At 39.8% G+C, this 21,916-nt stretch overlaps 2 protein-coding genes across 2 annotated transcripts in view; one reads left to right on the top strand and one right to left on the bottom strand.

The window, feature by feature from the left end:
• Nucleotides 1–21,916, bottom strand: part of unc5db (unc-5 netrin receptor Db) — a gene marked incomplete at its 3' end in the record, with an annotated part of 251,619 nt that overhangs the window by 14,990 nt on the left and 214,713 nt on the right. The window lies entirely within an intron of this gene.
• On the top strand, nt 1,336–13,689 carry LOC310939948 (carnitine O-acetyltransferase-like; the record flags this gene model as incomplete). Its single annotated transcript, XM_083904831.1, has 13 exons — nt 1,336–1,344; nt 2,255–2,530; nt 3,521–3,715; nt 3,876–4,050; nt 4,511–4,689; nt 5,301–5,401; nt 6,526–6,651; nt 6,868–6,990; nt 7,095–7,230; nt 7,444–7,506; nt 7,740–7,871; nt 12,820–13,110; nt 13,678–13,689. The coding sequence occupies 13 exons, from the start codon at nt 1,336–1,338 to the stop codon at nt 13,687–13,689; spliced, it is 1,818 nt and encodes a 605-aa protein (XP_083760957.1).

Genomic DNA, 21,916 nt, shown 5'->3' on the forward strand with positions numbered 1-21,916 from the left:
GAATGCCTCAGAGTCCTACTGGGAGAACTGAGGTGGCTGGGGCCTTGGCAATTTGCACATTTCCAAGCATTTGTTTTTGGGCTGTTAGCATAGCCATACATATTATTTTAGTGTTTTAGGCATTACACAAAGCCAATTCCTTGTGGCTAAAAAGCCGATACGACACAAAACTTTGGCAAATTTTCCTAAACTGGTTCTCGTGTGTTCGGACCCTCTCAGTTCACAGAAACAGACTCTGCTGTCTGAACTAAATATTCATGCTCAGTGCTGCTGCACTGATGTCATGAGTGGAAAACATGTGCAAATGAACTCTAGCACATGGTACAATGTTTTATGGATGGAGTTGTGCTGCGCTGCTGTGAAACAACAGTGTTAGCAAACAACGCAGGTTTAAATCAGAAAGCAGACGCTCACAAAGGCCGTCAGCGTTCTCCTGAGAACATGAGGGAAAACATTTCCTACCTGAGTGATGGCGTTAGAAGATAGCAGAACGAAAAATAGGTATCGTGAACAGTACACTGTTTTATTTATGAGACGACAACAGCATCGAGGGAAGACTTCATTCTGACTGGTTGAGTCCTGTCTTTTATTCTTTTTTCTTTGTCTCCAAACATTTTTACTAAACTGGATATTTCTTTATTACAAAAAACACTTTTCTATCTCATAATCTATGTATACCTCTGATAAAGAGGGTTTTCATCTGGAAGTTTGTTAGTCTGTTAGCAACTTCTTGTGTCCAGATATCAGGGCCTTGGGCCTGATATGATCACTGGCAAACTTCTTAAAGTCTTTGCCCTTAACCCAAAGGAGAAACTAGACAGCCCTAACCCTCACATGAATGCGCAAAAATAAGGGGTGGAATTTGGATTCAGCTTCCATTGACAGGCTGAGCACAGGGATGTGTCTTGTCCCCTGTTCTGTACCTCCTTAAGTTTGCAGATAACACCGTTTTAATTAGTCCACCACAGGATAAAGAGGTTCATCACGGACCAGTGGTGGATTTCTTTGTGGAGTGGTGTGACAACCACCACTTCCTGCAGTTACTTTGTTAAGAATCTACCCATTGATGACGTCACGAAAAAGGTTAACGAGAAATCAAGAAATCATCAATCTCTAACAAAGGGCAACACCGTAAAAACATCACTGTAAAAAAAGAGAATTTGGTATCAGACAATCCACCGTTAGACCGTCAGTTTCATTCGGATCTGATACAGATTCCAGATTTGGCTGCAATTTAACAAGTAGCTATAATAAGGTAACATTCAATCCAGATCTAGTCTCCTGGAATCTTCAGTGGATCAAAATGTCCAAACTTTCGGGAGTTGGTTTAACGTGATGGCAAAGGTCTGTGTTCTCTGAGTGAATCACATCTCAAACGACTCCTCCCATCTTCACTTGATTAATGGGTTAGGGTTTCAATTTATTTCAAAGTCTTTCCAACACTTTGTTATTCATTGTTCACCTCTGTACTCATTTGTTACAATTCTGTCACCATGTTGCTTTCAAATGTCTCTGCGAAGCACCTTGAATCTGCCCTAAAAGATGGTTCCCATACTGGTATTTAGTTCAACAATGTTGTTTACCTTCTGTTGAGTAATTTAAGTAACAGTATAGAAATTTGACTCCTAAAAACAGGACAATGTTTACACCTTTTGAAAAAGGCAAATATTGCAGATTAATAAGTATTTATTTTTGAAAGGCTTTCTGACGCATCCATCTGAGGCTAAAAGAATTAATGTAATGAGATCCTCGCAGGGACTCCCAAGTTATATAAATTCTAACCTGCTTTTCCATCTCCCATTTCAAAAAGGACAAGCCAAAAGTACAATGTTGGGACTTTGGAGCAGAACATTGGTAAGCTGAAACAATTCATGTTGTCGTAAAGTTGATGCTACAGTAATATTCTACCATGAAAGCAGGGCATTTAAGTAGCAGGATGCAATGGTAATTTCCTTATCACAAACAAAAGCTTACAACAGTGGTGGCAATACCACAACAAAAAAATGTTATCTTTAGGCTTTCTCTGTGGAGTTTGTGTGTTCTCTCCCACAGTGCGAAAATTGAGGAAAAATTGGCTATAAGGTTAATTGGACACTCAATTACTGACTAAAACTTGGATGTTGACAATGATCATCATTCTGGTTTGAAATGAAAAAGTTTTTAGAGATTGTTGTTTCTTGGTTTTTGGTTAGAATGGAAAAAAAAATTAATAATGTTTTGATTTTCACATTAACACACGTGTTCTATTTTTCAGGCAAAGGTGAGGACAGTGAAACCCACTAACATGATGACACTCAGTGGTTTCAAACATGGTGGCAGAGGCATTTCTCAGCAGAACAGACTGCCCCGTCTGCCTCTTCCTTCACTGAAACAAACCTGTGAGCGCTACCTGGAAATTCTGGAGCCCATTGTGGGGAGGGATGAGCTGAATGACACGAAGAATGTGGTGAAAAAGTTTGTGAAAGAAGGCGGAGTTGGAGAGAAACTCCAGGAAGGCCTGGAGAAGAGAGCACGTGATACTGAGAACTGGGTGAGTTTCTAATCACAGTTAAGAGATTTTTCACAATCACTTATTCGATATTAACACACGATTTAGGTCTGTTTCATGATGTATTTATACACTACTTGTTTTTTATAGTCAACAGATTATTATATTCAGTATGTATATCTGAACAACCGGGACCCTGTGGTGATTTTTTCAAATACTGGGCTCGTCCTTCCCAGAATGAACTTCACGCATAAGCGTCAACAAATAAGGTGAACACACACACACTCATGCCCTCACCTGAAAGCCAAAATATAACATTAACTTAATCAGTTCCTCAGAAATGAGGTTCTGCCCATTTGAATTACTGGGACAATTGTAGCTCAGTGGTCGAGCAGGACATGGGTAGAATGTTCCATATTTCAACCTGAAGGTCAAAGGTTATCCTATGTCTGTTTGTCTACGGGTTCTGTCAAGATAATGAACCCTAAGTTGTTCCCGTCAGTGTGTGAATGTGTCGTTAACAAAGGGTCAATTAACGGGACTACAAGTATGACTGTGTTGCCCAACTTGCAAGATTTTCTGTTTCACAATAAAATTAATATCCTCTCTCTCTCTTTTTTAGGTTTGCTGCTGAGTTTACAGCAGCTCTATTGCACGTAAAGGCAATGATTGACAAGTGAGTACTGAGCCTTTTCTTTTACGGACATTTATCAATTGGGTTTAATCACCTGTGGTTTAGTGTTACATAAATACAGGAGCATGTTGCATTCACCTAAAATATCTTTTAAAAAGGCTCAATTTTTATGAGATTTTTGAATGTAGTACGCTTCAGTACAAAACTTATAATAACGTTGTATATAACAAAAGAATGAGTCACTGAATCATTAGTAATTTTTCAGGTCTCCTTTGGAATCTCAGGTATTCCTATTAAGTACAGAGATCAATGGTTTACATCTGTACAAAGTCCACTCCAGCATGACATTTTCTAAATAGAGTCAAATAACAAAATACAGGCAGACAACACAATTTCAGTGGGTCCCAATGATCGATATGTTTTACAGTGAGAAACTACCAGTTGACTACATGAAAGGGAAGCCACTGTGTATGAAGCAGTATGAGCAGGTGATGTCAAACTGCCGGGTCCCTGGTCTGAAGACGGACTCATTAGTGTTCTATTCAAAGAGCTCCAACCCTCCCAAACACATCACTGTGGTTCACAACTGCCAGGTGAGTGACTCCTAATCACTGGTCCAAGTCAAATATCAGGGATTGTTTTGGCAATAATGCATTGACAGAACTGTAGCATTCTCCATTGATTGTAATGGTAGAAACACTTGAAATCATGAACAAATGGGTTCTTAATCATATCTTTCTGCTCTGGATTCAGTTGTTTGTGCTGGAGGTGTACAACAGTGACGAGACGCCGCTGACAGTTGACCAACTCTGTATTCAGCTGGAGAAGATTTGCAACTCATCGTCACTGACCAACATGGAGCCTGTGGGCATCCTCACCACACAGCACCGTCACATCTGGGGAAAAACCTACATTAACCTCATGAAGGGTGAGAACATTTACATTTAAGCATTTAGCAGACACTTTTATCCAAAGCGACTTACAAAAGAGGAATAAGCTTCACAGAAATAGTCTTGGAAAATAACTAGAACTAGATAGGAACAGTGGACTGATTGAGGGTCAGAGAGCTGAGGTGGATCTAAGTGCAGAGGGAGGGGAGGGGGTAGATGCTAGGACAGAAGATGCTCTTGGAAGAGCTGGGTCTTCAAGAGCTTCTTGAAGATAGACAGGGACATCCCTGTTCTGTTAGCGCTCGGTCTGTCATTCCACCAGCGTGGAACGACACATGAAAAGAGCCTGGATTATACTTTATGGGGTGTTGGCTCAGCCAGACGACAATCCTTTGATGAACAAAGTAGTCGAGGGGTAACATAAGCCTTAGTAGGTGGGAACTGACCCTCAGAGCTAACATTTACTTTCTGTGCATGCCATGTCCTTGATTTGTCCAGATAAGACCAACAAAGAATCGTTGTCAGCTATTGAAAGCAGTATCTTCACGGTATGTTTGGATAGAGCGATGCCCCCAGTGCCTGATGACATGTACTGCAACAGTGTGACTCACCACATGCTGCATGGAGGAGGCAGCCAGTACAATAGTGGAAATCGCTGGTTTGACAAAGGGCTTCAGGTGATATGATACATCACAATTTTTGTTACAATTTATCTTGAAAGATATTTTCTTATTTATTGTCTTTGTTCACCTCACTGTCACTGTGGCTTGCTGTGACCTCTTGACACAAAACCAAGAGTGTAATGCGCTCCAAAAGTTGGGGAGAAGTTGCTGACCCAAGTTGAGGAGCTCAAATAACTCAGACAGATCGGGGCTGCAGCATCTGCAGTGATACTATACCCACCCATTTTGGTCAAGAGATTGAACAAACTGGTCAATCTAAGCTCCAATCCTCACATCCAAAATTAGGTTCCCATGCAGGGTGGCTGGGCTCAACTCAGCCATCTGGGACAGGCTCCAAGGAGAGCCACGGCTCCTCTGTGTTGAGAGCCAGTTGATTTGGTTTAGGTATCTGGTGTGGATGCTTCCCAGTTGCCTCCATGGGGAGGTATCCGGGGCATGATAACATTTCACAGCTGACCTAATAACACCTTGGTATGCCCTCGAGGGAGTTGGCGGAGATGACCAGGAGCCTGGACCTGTATCAGTGGATGGAGACAAAGACGGACTGATGGGGAGATTGGCTGTGTAATACTTATGCTTGTTTTTTTGTCTTGTCTTTTTGTCAGGTTATTATTGCAGAGGATGGAAGCTGTGGTTTGAACTCCTCACATGCTGTTTGTGATGGAACAACCTACAATGAGATGATTGCCTATGCTATGGCACACATGTACGTCGACCAAGCACGAATGGGATTGTTTTGGTGTAGATATTTTTAATGTTTTGTTCTTCATCACTTGTAGATGAGGAAGAGGTTATGAGCAGCCACGATTACACCAACTCATGATGTCCTTGTTGAAGATGTCTGTGATGGCAGTTAACTAAAGACACCAGCTCATCTGATGCATCTGTTATTCCCTTAATTGCAGCACTAAAGCGTCTTCTCCACAAAGATTGAAACCACTGAGTGAAAACAATGAAAAGTGCACTCTGCTCTTAAGAGTCTGTCACCACGTTTTACTAAAATGTGGGACTGTACTCGATCCTTGTCATAAAGATCATTATTTGGATGTGAGGATAAAACTGCGCGTAGATAAATGATCCAGTCTGCGATGGATACGGAGAGCCCGTTTCGAGACGGAGAATCGCATTGCGCAGAGAGGGAGTTCAGTACAGCGCAGGGATGGTGCGCAGATATAAAAGGGTGGTCTGTCTGCACCAGATGAGGCAGATGAGGGGGCACTGTTGATTTATTTTACTTTTAAATGTGACCAGCATTGCATGGCTTGTTTTAAGATTCACTGGCCAATTACTTAATACATTTAAGTGAAAACAATTGATAGTATTTTTTTTTATTTGTGTGTTATTTTGTAAGACTCTATAGTTGGTGTTTAAGTATTGTTAATAAATGTCTTACAATAACACATAATAGTCATTATTCAAAATTGACTTTAACTTTAACAATTTTTTTCCAAAAACACAGTGGGCTGCTGGTGGGCTGTCTGAGAGGCCCTACCACTAGGCTTAGCAGGTTTTCTGGGGGAAACCCTGATACTACATCCATGGAATAAGAAGTCTATTATGATGAAGCACATTTGGCCATTTTGTCGTGTACTAATGTCTTTATATTAATACATTTTATTTTCTGGCACCTTTCTCGGCACTCAGGGACACTGTACAAATACAATATACAATTAAAAAAGAAAACAACAAAATAAATTTAAAAAAACAGAAAGGGGCAGAGAAATTGGGATCAGGTGGAATAGGCAGTTTTGAACAGACGTGTTTAGAGTTGTGATTTGAATTGTGGGAATTAATCAGTTTTTCAAAGTTTTATCTTCTGTGTTGGAACAGGAAAAAGCTACAGACAACTCAATCTTCCATGGAGGTTTTGCCTTTGTCTGAGCCACAGAAACTGCACTTCAACATCACACCTGAGATAATGGAGGACATCGAGGAGGCGAAGCAGCACATAGACATGTGAGGATAGTTTCAAGTTGAGATCATGAAAGTTACACTGACCCTGTTCTGACTTGGTCATGGTTCAAATCCCAAGTGGTCTGAACACACCCAATGTATCCTGAATGTCACATTATTGAAGACAATGCACATCTGATGACAAATACTTGTGCAAATGTTTGTCAAGCTACTTCAAAAAATGTCAATGTCGAGAAATTTGTCCCATCCCCTCTGCAGACTGGTCCAAAGCCTGGCCATGGAGAGAATGAGGTTTGATCATTTTGGAAAACAAGCCATTAAGGCCTACAAGATGAGTCCTGATGGTTTCCTACAAATGGCTTTACAGCTGGCCTACTACAGGTGAGGGGCTGAAAATGAACGAGGCATTCATCTGTCTTTGTGGGCAGGATTTTAGGGATCTGCTTTAGAATACTATGCTTGCTGAATGTTTTCTCTCTCTTCAGGATGTACCAGCAGTGCTCTGTTGTGTTTGAAGCTGCCTCCTTGCGGATGTTCAGACTCGGCCGCATCGGTTCAATCAATGCAACTTCAGCTGCCTCAGTTGCCTTTGTCAAGGCCTTCGATGATCCCAAAACAGAGGTTTGATTAACACACCTCTCTAAAAATTGTCTTGTGAATAAGCACAAGCTTCAATTGGCCCTGGTATTAAAGTCCCAATAACATCAAAATCAATATTTGTAATATTTACATTGTAAATAATAATATCAAGAGTTGTTTTTCTGATATTAATATTTGATTTTAGTCTGGTTTTACGGTCATTGAATGAGGTTTAACACACTTTGTTTTACACAGATTCCAGAGAAGGCAGATTTATTAGTGAAAGCTATCCAAGAACACAAATCTTTCTCTGACATGGTGAGTTTTCCTTCACAGCATCACTAAGAGTTTCAGCTTTGAGCAGATGTAGTTTATTATCAGTATAATGTTCCCTGATACCAAGACACAAACCTATTGTGGCCTTTCTTACATGTATTGCAATCAACTAGAACAATATGACCACCTGACATCAGATCTGTTCCATTTGAAAGAAAACACACATATTTATGCTTGACAACTTCTGGAAAACAAATGAACTTCTTTTTCATCAGGTAATGAGAGGCCAGACCATTAGAGAACACTTTCTGAGTCTTAAGATGCTGGCTGCTGAGGAAAAAATGTCCTTCCCTGACAAACTCTGGCCTGGTGATAAAGCCTATAATTTCCACACTTCTACAAGTCAGGTAAGAGCCAGATATAAAACTGTGATGTGAAATGGTGCGAAAGGTGGTTATAGGTTCATATTCTCTTAAATAATTCATATATTTTCCAATTTTAGGGGCATAAGGTAGTGCCTTATCCTATGTAAAAGTATTCTGTAGAATTGTGAATTCTGTATTGAGCCAGTGCTTTTCTAGTCATGTTGCTTCTGTAGCACACAATAAAAAAATTTTTGGCGACAAGCACACATACAAGTTACAGCGACAGCTTTGCCATTCACACACCTGCCTGGCACAATGGGGAAGCGCAAATTATGGTTAAGCACCTTTCCCAAGGACCTTGAAGTTAGAATCCACCCAGTCTACATATTAACCAACAGCCACCTTGGTGTGCATCTTTGCTGTTGCAGCATATAAACCCCATTTCCAGATATGCGACAGCTCAACAACATATTTAACAGTTGAGGTTCATCTACCAAAGTCTTAGTGTATTGTATTGTATGTATAAAAAAAACTTTGTAACTGTTGTTTTAAAAGGTTCTGTATAAATAAAGGTTTTATTATTATCATAAATGTGCTGTGGTTCATAATTTTCAGCCAAAGTTTGTGAAAGAACTGACAGTCAGTTGAAAGAAAGTGTTTCTTAGTGAAAATTTGCAAAGCACTTAGTGTCCTGACTTTCTGGAGATGGGGTTAGTACATAATTAAGCTTTGATCTATCCATCACAAATCATGACATCATTCTTGTGACATGTGGTTATGAAATAACTCCTAAAATCTCCCTGTTCTTAATAATTAGATGAAGCCCAAGAATGGAGGGCTGGGATGTGTTGGACCTACGAAAGCTGGCGAATACCACGTGTTATACAGTATCGAGGACAACCACATTGACTTATTAATATCCTCTGTGGAGCATTGTGATACATGCAAAGGAGAAAATGCACAACTGACCCAGGCTTTGGTGGACGCACTGTTGGACATGAGAATGATACTTGATCTCAATAAAATCAACATCAAGACAAGCTTAAAAAAATAGTTCTGTATGGCTGCCAGGAAAATGGGGATCCTTATGCTGAACCAAACCTATGGGGGTGTGGCAGGGAGGGTTTCTTATACAATATTTTCTTAGTTCTGTTCTCGGACAGTTTAGTGTCTTAGGGTCCTGTGCCAGATTGTATAAAATTGATTTTGATTTTTTGGTTGTCTGAACAGATAAAAAAACCAAAGCTGATTCAAACCACATATGGAGGTGGTTTCGAATGTGCTTCTGATCTTATATCTGTTTCCAGTCTTCAGTCTTGGTCACTCAGATAGGATTTTAAAGTCTCTTCTGCATCACTCGCAGCATGACTCGAATGACAACAACAACTACAACGTAGATCCTGAGAGACAGGCGTTAACTGGAGGCGCATTAAAAGATCGTCACAGTTGAAGTCAATAGTTTGAAAAGCGGGATTAAAGCATGGAAGACAGTGGGTTATGGTTAATCCACCAGGCATTGCTGGTCTGCCTGAACCACACACCTGGCTCCACTTTGCAGTCTAAACAAGGCCAAAGAGTCAAGGTACCTTCCAGTCAAAGGAAACATGACTCAACAAAAATAGCAACTTAAGTAAAACACAGTATATGACTATAGATACTATAAAATACAAAATCTACTGGAGACAAAGACGTATTTCCCATCACTAGCCTGGGTGAACGCAGCCGAGTCTGCCAGCAATTAGATTTTGCTCTGCAGATCCATCATGCAAGGACACCATTTTTGGCCAACTACAGAGTCTCCAATTACAACCCCCGATGTACTAGCAGCTAGCAGCTTTGGTACACATCCAGCTGTTGCCGATGCAGCAACAAGGTTCAAGACCCGGTGGGAACAAGGGCCTTTCTGCCTGAAGTTTGCATTTCACAGGTTAACTGGCAGAGCAGCAAACGTGGCCTGCAGGACATCGAACCTCCACGTATTCACACCATAAAAGCCTTCAGTTACATACTGTAACACCAGCTGACCACATGGTCGACTTTCTGAATGACCTTGATACTGAATGACCTTGTGGTGAGATTGTTTCCTTAATTATATTTTGTCTTTGTTGTATCACATCAAACTGGTTATGAACTGTTCCAATTAAAATGACTACTGTGAAAATGAGACCTGAACAGTCTCTTTCGTCTTCCTGTTTGCTTTCCCTTCATTTTAATAAATGAAATAAAGTCTTATAATGGAAGAGATGAAACACTCTTAGTTATGTAAAAAAAGTAGCCTAATATAAATACATTTAATGTGACCATATATACTGTTCTGTACTGTAAACTCAGGTTGGCTACATCAGGATTTCATGTAAAAAAAAAGCAGAGGTATCCTACAAATAAAAAATTTGAAAAAGGGAAAAAACCTTTTTGTTATTCATTTTGGCAAATGAGCTCCTCGCTCACCACTGTTGACATCGCCATATTTACTATTTAAATAGTTACCTCTCAGTTTGATGGTTTGTTGTCAGGGTGTGGACCTGTGTTTTACTGTAGACTAGACGTTGTTAACTGCCAGGAACAGATTTTTGTTTTAATAAAGACTGTTACTTTTCTGAAAAGCACAATGTTGGGACTTGGGGCTGTTGTCAATTCATGTTGTACACATTTATAACTGGTCAATTCAGAAGGGGGTGTGTTTTTTAGAATAACTAATCCAGTTGAACTGTGTGTCTTCATATCTTCGGTCATGCAGTTTAAAATAAACCCAGGGGCAGAGCTACAAGGGGGGGCAGCTGCTCCCCTACAGTAGAGCCTTGCCCACCCCCAGCTGCTCCCCTAACTTTTGTGTTTTAAAAACTTTACTTGTAAAAACACCCACCACTATGTCCACAAGCTTTTCAAGGTATTGAAACAAACAATAAATTGACCAAAAATTCAATCATTGTAAATATAATCTTAGGCCCCTGAATCACTTAGCTACGGCCCTGCATCAAACGTGCAGTGCGCTGTTCAGTCTGGCTCAGTCTGTCCCCCGACCATCTGAAGGTGAAGTTTAAACACACACATTTTTGCTCAGCATTTTGCTCTTTGATTAGTTTTGATTTTAGTAAAGACAACAACAGCTTCATACAATATATTAAAACCTGCCCTGTTTTAATCCATGACGTTTACACAGGGAACAACCTACGCAGTTCTAACTAGATCATATTGATTTGATTAGCTAAGCAGTAGACCTGCTATAAAACCACTTACTGTCACAGCAACGAGTTAAACCAGGTCACATCCTTTACTGTCTAACTGGGAAAATAACATACAATAGCATTAAGTAGTCTAAACATAACTGTTGTGTGTCATAAATATCTTCTGATTTTATAGTTGTGCACAGCAGAAAGAGAAGGAGGGAATCGTTTTCAGCTACTGAAAGCAGTATGTTCATGGTGTGTTTGGATAGAGCGATGCCCCCAGTGCCTGATGACATGTACTGCAACAGTGTGACTCAACACATGCTGCATGGAGGAGGAGGAGCTATAAGGTAGAGTTCAATCCAGATCCAGAAAGTCTCCTGGAATCTCCAGTGGATCAAAATGTCAAAACTTTCAGGAGTTGGTTTAACGTGTTGGAGAAGGTCTGAGTTCTCTGAATGATTTTTCAAACGACTCCTCTCATCTTTACTCGATTAATGGGTTAGGGATTACATTTCTTTCAAACTCTTTCCAACACTTTGCTATTTATTGTTTACCTCTGTACTGATTTCTTACAATTATGTCTCCATGTTTCCACGAAGCACCTTGAATCTGCCCCAAAATATTGTTGGCAAACTGGTATTTAATTCAATAATGTTGTTTACAGTGTGTGCTTATATTGCCTTATGAGTGTCAGTCTCCTCTGGCACTGTATTAAAATATTGACTCCCAAAAGAGGCATTCATGCAATGACAACCTGGCAGGGACTCAACATTCACAAGTTTAACAGGTTTCTAAAGTTTTATGGAATGGCAGACAAATTCCTCACAAAGCCTAGTGGCGTTTCTTAAAAATACCAGTCTGCTTTTCCATCTCCCATTTGAAAAGGACAAGACAACAGCACAATGTTGAGACTTTGGAGCAGAACTTTGGTAAGCTGAAGCTATTCATGTTTTACACATTTATAACTGGTCAAGTTATATATATATATATATATATATATACACACACACACATATATACACACACATATATACATATATATATAGATATACTACTCACAAAATGTTAGGGATGTTTGGCTTTTGTATTTAATTTCAGAATGCACCCCAAATGCACTATAACCTTTACAGGTGAACTTAAGTTAACTTTATCTGAACCTTTGAATGCACATGTCCAATTGTTCAATGTTTCAGTACTTATTGAATAACATGCTGTTCTTTAACAAGGTGATTAACCGCAAAACTGCCTGATGTAGTGGTTCAATTGTTATTGGTTCTGGTTCAATGACAATTTGTATTCAAACAGTCCTCTTCATCATGATGTTCAAATTTTGACATCATGAGTCCAAGATAACACTTTAAACTTGATCAAGTTATTGAGAGTAGTGTATATATGTGTGTATATATATATATATATATATATACACACACGTGTATATATAGTTTGTGCTTTCACAAAACTATAAAAGCCAACAGATGTTAAGAAACAAAACATCTATTCCAGGCTCTGCTGGTCCACAAGCCAAAATTGGAGCAAAGGCAAACCAAAGGCTTTTTCTGTGGAGTTTATGTGTTCTCTCCCACAGTCCAAAACCTTGGGGGAAAAAGTGAAGATTAGGATAATTGGACATTCTAGATTCACCGATTTTGAATTACTGACTAAACCTTGGATTTTGAGAATGACCGAAAAATTACATCATTTTGGTTTGAAATTAAAATGTTAAGATTGTTGTTTCTTGGTTTAAATGGAGAAAAGGAGTATTGTTTTGTATTTCACATTCACACACGTGTTTGAGATCATTCTTCTATTCTATTTTTCAGGCAAAGGTGAGGACAGTGAAACCCACTAATACGATGACACTCAGTCACTGTTTGAAACCAGAAACTCAGGTTGGTGGCAGAAGCATTTCTCAGCAGAACAGACTGCCCCGTCTGCCTCTTCCTTCACTGAAACAAACCTGTGAGCGCTACCTGGAAATTCTGGAGCCCATTGTGGGGAGGGATGAGCTGAATGACATGAAGAAGGTGGTGAAAGAGTTTGTGAAAGAAGGCGGAGTTGGAGAGAAACTCCAGGAAGGCCTGGAGAAGAGAGCACGTGATACTGAGAACTGGGTGAGTTTCTAATCACAATTAAGAGATTTTTCGAGTTTGGTCTGTTTCATGACGTATTTATAAACTACTTGATTTTTTATAGTCAACAGATTATTATATTCAGTATGCATATCTGAACAACCGGGACCCTGTGGTGATTTTTTCAAATACTGGGCCAGTCTTTCCCCGATTGAACTTCACGCATAAGCATCAACAAATAAGGTGAACACACACACACTCATGCACAAAGTCTTATCCCTCACCTTAATGCCAAAATATAACATTAACTTAATCAGTTCCTCAGAAATGAGGTTCTGCCCATTTGAATTACTGGGACAATTGTAGCTCAGTGGTCAAGCAGGACATGGGTAGAATGTTCCATATTTCAACCTGAAGGTCAAAGGTTATCCTATGTCTGTTTGTCTACGGGTTCTGTCAAGATAATGAACCCTAAGTTGTTCCTGTCAGTGTGTGAATGTGTCGTTAACAAAGGGTCAATTAACGGGACTACAAGTATGACTGTGTTGCCCAACTTGCAAGATTTTCTGTTTCACAATAAAATTAATATCCTCTCTCTCTCTTTTTTAGGTTTGCTGCTGAGTTTACAGCAGCTCTATTGCACGTAAAGGCAATGATTGACAAGTGAGTACTGAGCCTTTTCTTTTACGGACATTTATCAATTGGGTTTAATCACCTGTGGTTTAGTGTTACATAAATACAGGAGCATGTTGCATTCACCTAAAATATCTTTTAAAAAGGCTCAATTTTTATGAGATTTTTGAATGTAGTACGCTTCAGTACAAAACTTATAATAACGTTGTATATAACAAAAGAATGAGTCACTGAATCATTAGTAATTTTTCAGGTCTCCTTTGGAATCTCAGGTATTCCTACTAAGTACAGAGATCAATGGTTTACATCTGTACAAAGTCCACTCCAGCATGACATTTTCTAAATAGAGTCAAATAACAAAATACAGGCAGACAACACAATTTCAGTGGGTCCCAATGATCGATATGTTTTACAGTGAGAAACTACCAGTTGACTACATGAAAGGGAAGCCACTGTGTATGAAGCAGTATGAGCAGGTGATGTCAAACTGCCGGGTCCCTGGTCTGAAGACGGACTCATTGGTGTTCTATTCAAAGAGCTCCAACCCTCCCAAACACATCACTGTGGTTCACAACTGCCAGGTGAGTGACTCCTAATCACTGGTCCAAGTCAAATATCAGGGATCGTTTTGGCAATAATGCATTGACAGAACTGTAGCATTCTCCATTGATTGTAATGGTAGAAACACTTGAAATCATGAACAAATGGGTTCTTAATCATGTCTTTCTGCTCTGGATTCAGTTGTTTGTGCTGGAGGTGTACAACAGTGACGAGACGCCGCTGACAGTTGACCAACTCTGTATTCAGCTGGAGAAGATTTGCAACTCATCGTCACTGAACAACATGGAGCCTGTGGGCATCCTCACCACACAGCACCGTGACATCTGGGGAAAAACCTACATTAACCTCATGAAGGGTGAGAACATTTACATTTAAGCATTTAGCAGACACTTTTATCCAAAGCGACTTACAAAAGAGGAATAAGCTTCACAGAAGTAGTCTTGGAAAATAACTAGAACTAGATAGGAACAGTGGACTGATCGAGGGTGAGAGAGCTGAGGTGGATCTAAGTGCAGAGGGAGGGGAGGGGGTAGATGCTAGGACAGAAGATGCTCTTGGAAGAGCTGGGTCTTCCAAGAGCTTCTTGAAGATAGACAGGGACATCCCTGTTCTGTTAGCGCTCGGTCTGTCATTCCACCAGCGTGGAACGACACATGAAAAGAGTCTGGATTATACTTTATGGGGTGTTGGCTCAGCCAGACGACAATCCTTTGATGAACAAAGTAGTCGAGGGGTAACATAAGCCTTAGTAGGTGGGAACTGACCCTCAGAGCTAACATTTACTTTCTGTGCATGTCATGTCCTTGATTTGTCCAGATAAGACCAACAAAGAATCGTTGTCAGCTATTGAAAGCAGTATCTTCACGGTATGTTTGGATAGAGCGATGCCCCCAGTGCCTGATGACATGTACTGCAACAGTGTGACTCACCACATGCTGCATGGAGGAGGCAGCCAGTACAATAGTGGAAATCGCTGGTTTGACAAAGGGCTTCAGGTGATATGATACATCACAAGACAAAGAAGGACTGATGGGGAGCTTGGTTGTGTAATACTTGTTGTTGTTTTTGTCTTGTCTTTTTGTCAGGTAATTATTGCAGAGGATGGAAGCTGTGGTTTGAACACCTCACATGCTGTTTGTGATGGAACATCCCGCAATGAGATGATTGCCTATGCTATGGCACACATGTAAGTCGACCAAGCATGAATGGGATTCTTTTGGTGTAGATATTTTTAATGTTTTGTTCTTCATCACTTGTAGATGAGGAAGAGGTTATTAGCAACCACAATTACACAAACTCATGATGTCCTTGCTGAACATGTCTGTAATGGGCACAGGCAGCTACAGAATTATCGTATTAAATTGAGTAAGTTAGTTCAAGCTTCTGAATAAAACGTAACATACTTCATCCGTGGAATAAGAAGTCTATTCTTATGAAGCACATTTGGCCATTTTGTTGTGCACTAATGTCTTTATAATATCATGTCATTTAAAGACACCTTTCTCGGCACTCAAGGACACTGTACAAATACAATATACATTTAAAAAAAGAAAACAACAAAATAAATTAAATAAACAGAAAGGGGCAGAGAGATTGGGATCATATGGAATAAGCAGTTTTGAACGGATGTGTTTTGAGTTGTGATTTGAATTGTGGGAATGAGTCTGTGTTTCAAAGTTTTATCTTCTGTGTGGGAACAGGAAAAAGCTACAGACAACTCAATCTTCCATGGAGGTTTTGCCTTTGTCTGAGCCACAGAAACTGCACTTCAACATCACACCTGAGATAATGGAGGACATCGAGGAGGCGAAGCAGCACATAGACATGTGAGGATAGTTTCAAGTTGAGATCATGAAAGTTACACTGACCCTGTTCTGACTTGGTCATGGTTCAATCCCAAGTGGTCTGAACACACCCAATGTATCCTGAATGTCACATTATTGAAGACAATGCACATCTGATGACAAATACTTGTGCAAATGTTTGTCAAGCTACTTCAAAAAATGTCAATGTCGAGAAATTTGTCCCATCCCCTCTGCAGACTGGTCCAAAGCCTGGCCATGGAGAGAATGAGGTTTGATCATTTTGGAAAACAAGCCATTAAGGCCTACAAGATGAGTCCTGATGGTTTCCTACAAATGGCTTTACAGCTGGCCTACTACAGGTGAGGGGCTGAAAATGAACGAGGCATTCATCTGTCTTTGGGGCAGGATTTTAGGGATCTGCTTTAGAATACTATGCTTGCTGAATGTTTTCTCTCTCTTCAGGATGTACCAGCAGTGCTCTGTTGTGTTTGAAGCTGCCTCCTTGCGGATGTTCAGACTCGGCCGCATCGGTTCAATCAATGCAACTTCAGCTGCCTCAGTTGCCTTTGTCAAGGCCTTCGATGATCCCAAAACAGAGGTTTGATTAACACACCTCTCTAAAAATTGTCTTGTGAATAAGCACAAGCTTCAATTGGCCCTGGTATTAAAGTCCCAATAACATCAAAATCAATATTTGTAATATTTACATTGTAAATAATAATATCAAGAGTTGTTTTTCTGATATTAATATTTGATTTTAGTCTGGTTTTACGGTCATTGAATGAGGTTTAACACACTTTGTTTTACACAGATTCCAGAGAAGGCAGATTTATTAGTGAAAGCTATCCAAGAACACAAATCTTTCTCTGACATGGTGAGTTTTCCTTCACAGCATCACTAAGAGTTTCAGCTTTGAGCAGATGCAGTTTATTATCAGTATAATGTTCCCTGATACCAAGACACAAACCTATTGTGGCCTATATACAAACCTTTCAATGTATTACATTTCACCAATGAGTTCCTACCCAGTTTCCAGACTCAAATTCACAGACTTCTCGGGGGATTCAGTCAATATTAAACATCTGGATACCAATTGTTAAATGCTTATTATGTAAATAAATGTTTTTAAAATCCTTTACTCATTTTTCATGAAGCCAATCCTCGGAAAACTTGCATCGACCCATGACACCGTCGGTGGTCGGCTTGACATATAATATCATTATAAATAAATGACAATCGCAGTAACAGTAACCATGGTAACGCGACACCATTCTACAGCCAGCTTGATTAGTTTCATATCATCTACAAGTAGGCTATGTTGCGTTAGTAACTTCTTGTGATTTGTATATATTAATATATTTAATTTTAGAAAGTGAGATAATAGTCTGAAAAGAACACAAACAATTTTCCATACTTTTTTCCCTTATCCAGAAATTACTCTACTTACATTCCATACTTTTCCATGCTGCGTAGGAACCCTGTCAACTAGAACATTATGACCACCTGACATCAGATCTGTTCCCTTTGAAAGAAGACAAACATATTTAAAAACCCACTATTTTATCAAATGCTTTTTTGAAAACAAATGAACTTCTTTTTCATCAGGTAATGAGAGGCCAGACCATTAGAGAACACTTTCTGAGTCTTAAGATGTTGGCTGCTGAGGAAAAAATCTCCTTCCCTGACAAACTCTGGCCTGGTGATAAAGCCTATAACTTCCACATTTCTACAAGTCAGGTAAGAGCCAGATATAAAACTGTGAAGTGAAATGGTGCAAAAGGTGGTTATAGGTTCAAATTCTCTTCAATAATTAATATATTTTCCGACTTTAGGGGCATATGATAGTGCCTCATCCTACAAGAATCAATGTAAAAGTATTCTGTAGAATTGTGAATCCTGTACTGCTCGAGTGCTTTTCTAGTCGTGTTGCTTCTGTAAATGTTTTTTTTGCGACAAGTGCACGCACAAATTACAGCGACAGTTTTGCCATTCACGCACTTGCCTGGCACAATGGGGAAGAGCAAATTATGGCAGCAGAATATAGAAAGCCAGGGATTGAACCATCAACCTTGAAGTTAGCTTTGATTTATCCATCACAAATCATGACATCATTCTTGTGACATGTGGTTATGAAATAATTCCTAAAATCTCCCCGTTCTTAATAATTAGATATCGCTGAAGAATGGAGTGCTGGGATGTGTTGGACCTACGAAAGCTGGCGAATACCACGTGTTATACAGTATCGAGGACAACCACATTGACTTATTAATATCCTCTGTGGAGCATTGTGATACATGCAAAGGAGAAAATGCACAACTGACCCAGGCTTTGGTGGACGCACTGTTGGACATGAGAATGATACTTGATCTCAATAAAATCAACATCAAGACAAGCTTAAAAAAATAGTTCTGTATGGCTGCCAGGAAAATGGGGATCCTTATGCTGAACCAAACCTATGGGGGTGTGGCAGGGAGGGTTTCTTATACAATATTTTTTTAGTTCTGTTCTCATACAGCCTTAAAAGATCGTCACAGTGGAAGTCATAGTTTGAAAAGCGGGATTAAAGCATGGAAGACAACAACAGACCGTGGGTTATGGTTATTCGACCAGGCATCGCTGGTCTGCCTGAACCACACACCCTGCTCCACTTTTATTCTATGCCACGAATAGGTAGTTGCGATTTGGGCTGCAGTCTAAACAAGGCCAAAGAGTCAAGGTACCTTCCCGTCAAAGGAAACATGACTCAAAGATAGGAACTTAAGTAAAACACAGTATATGACTATAGATACTATAAAATACAAAATCTACTGGAGACAAAGACGTATTTCCCATCACTAGCCTGGGTGAACGCAGCCGAGTCTGCCAGCAATTAGATTTTGCTCTGCAGATCCATCATGCAAGGACACCATTTTTGGCCAACTACAGAGTCTCCAATTACAACCCCCGATGTACTAGCAGCTAGCAGCTTTGGTACACATCCAGCTGTTGCCGATGCAGCAACAAGGTTCAAGACCCGGTGGGAACAAGGGCCTTTCTGCCTGAAGTTTGCATTTCACAGGTTAACTGGCAGAGCAGCAAACGTGGCCTGCAGGACATCGAACCTCCACGTATTCACTCCATAAAAGCCTTCAGCTACATACTGTAACTTTCTGAATGACCTTGATACTGAATGACCTTGTGGTGAGATTGTTTCCTTAATTATATTTTGTCTTTGTTGTATCACATCAAACTGGTTATGAACTGTTCCAATTAAAATGACTACTGTGCAAAAGAGACCTGAACAGTCCGTCTTCCTGTTTTCTTTCCCGTCATTTTAGTAAATGAAATAAAGTCTTATAATGGAAATGTTTAAAGAGATGAAAAATTTAAAAAATATGATACTTAATTTTCCCTTTTAATAATTTAATGGGTCAGAGAAAAAGTCTGGCTGAACTGCGGACAGACACTTAGAGAGCTTATTTAAGCTAACCATTTATACTGTTCTGTTCTGTAAACTCAGGTTTTCTACATCAGGATTTTGTGTAAAAAAGCAAACAAATTAAACTTTAAAAATGTAAAAAAAAACAAAACCTTTTTGTTATTCATTTTGGCAAATGAGCTCCTCTCTCACCACTGCTCAACTGACATCACCATATTTGCTATTTAAATAGTTAACACTCAGTTTTATGGTGTAAAAATGGTGTGTTTGTTGTCAGGGTGTGGACCTGTGTTTTACTTTAGGCTAGGTGTTGTTAACTGCCAGGAACAGAAGCCAAAGGCATTATTCATATTTAAATAAGAAATAAATGACCACCATTCTGCTTCTGGGTCAAGTCCTGTTCTATAAATGAGTCAGACAGCTTCTTCTGGCATTCCAGATTCTACCTGCCAGTACTTTGCACAAATCATTTTTCGAAAAGCACAATGCTGGGTCTTTGCAGCAGAACTTTGGTAAGTAATAAAGACAGTTTTTTTACCGTTAAATAATGAGACGCTAAAGTAATAGATGACTTACAACCAGTCAATTCATGTTGTACAAATTTAGAACTGGTCAATTTAGAAGGGGTTGTCTTTTTTTAGAATAACTAATCCAGTTGGCCTGTGTCATCATATCATCAGTTCTACGGTTTTAAATCAGAGATATAAATATAGTGAAATTTGTGTTCTCACAAAACTATAAAAGTCAACAGGGTCTCTGTGGAAGAGTGAGTCTTCTTTGATATCTATTCCAGGCTCTGCTGGTCGACAAGCCAACATTGGAGAAAAAGCAAAATAAATACTTTCTCTGTGGAGTTTGCATGTTCTCTCTTCTTTTTTCAAACTCCCCATGAGATCATTCATCGATTCTATTTGTCAGGCAAAGGTGAGGACAGTGAAACCCAGTAACATGATGACACTCAGTCACTGTTTGAAAGCAGAAGTGCAGGTTGGTGGCAGAAGCATTTCTCAGCAGAACAGACTGCCCCGTCTGCCTCTTCCTTCACTGAAACAAACCTGTGAGCGCTACCTGGAAATTCTGGAGCCAATTGTGGGGAGGGATGAGCTGAATGACATGAAGAAGGTGGTGACAGAGTTTGTGAAAGAAGGCGGAGTTGGAGAGAAACTCCAGGAAGGCCTGGAGAAGAGAGCACGTGATACTGAGAACTGGGTGAGCTGCTATACAGTTACTGAAACATGGCATCGGGTTTATTTACTGTGGGTTGGTTGATTTTATTTGTTTGCTGCATGTTACAAATTCACAAAGCAACATTGTGCATGTCATTATATGTTGCGAGGCGTGGATAAGTTAACCTTCAGGTGTCGATGAACCATGCTGTTTAATTGAACTACTGTCTAGAAACTTGCACGGGTCCAATTAAAAAGTTGAAGCTAGCTGCAGCTGCGAGAGAGCCAGGTTTGGATGTGGATGCTAAACGATAAATGACTGCATCTTCAGTGTAAAAATTAAAATTCGAACATACCAAATACGACTACTTCTTTCGGCTTCTCCCTTTGTCAGTCGCCTTCTGCCTCCATCTTGCCCAATCTCTTGTGTCCTCTTCTGTTACACCATCTGCCCTCATGTCCTCCTTCACAATATCCATGAACCTTCTCTTCTTATAGTTGACAGATTATTCTATTCAGCATGAATATCTGATCCCCCGCCAAACTGCAGTGATTTACAAAAATCCTGGACATTTCTTTTCCCAAAGGATCTTCAGGGATAAGCGTGAACAAATAAGGTGAGCATGAGGACTGCTGTTCCTGACAAGGTCATAAAGAGGGGACAACGCCCACTGACTTGATTACCATATCAATAATAATGATACTGTTTTTTTTACATGGAAGTAATTCATATACATCGACAGTTTAGCTCTGAATCCTCGTCTTCAATGATTCTCACAAAATGCTGAAAACAATTTTTCCAACGTTTGTCTCAAAGGCCGTTTTTTGCAAATGGCAACAGGATCATGTAGTTCAATAAGCACATCTTTAAAGCTTGAAAACTGAGAGACAAAATCAAATAGGAGGGTTTCAATAGGAAGTAACTGCAGTTTACACATGCGTAGAACAATAGGTTTCAGATACAGGTCAGGTACTGTCAACAGGAGTTCAGTGAGCACCGCGTTGACAGATTTAGCAACTGTAACTTGGGGGGTTGGGGACAACATCTGAGTGGACTGACAGTTATGAATAACCTCTCTTTTTAGGTTCGCTGCCGAATTTATAGTTGCTCTGTTGAATTTGAAGACAACGATTGACAAGTGAGTATTGAACTTTTTTGCCCCAGATAATTATTACATTTTGTTTTATTCTTCTTCTCTGGTTTAATGTTCCATAAGATATCTTCTTGTCTCGGGTTTACCACAGTGGATCATTTGCCTCCATCT

This window comes from Microchirus variegatus (assembly GCF_963457635.1).
Source record: "Microchirus variegatus genome assembly, chromosome: 18".
Lineage (NCBI taxonomy): Eukaryota > Metazoa > Chordata > Actinopteri > Pleuronectiformes > Soleidae > Microchirus > Microchirus variegatus.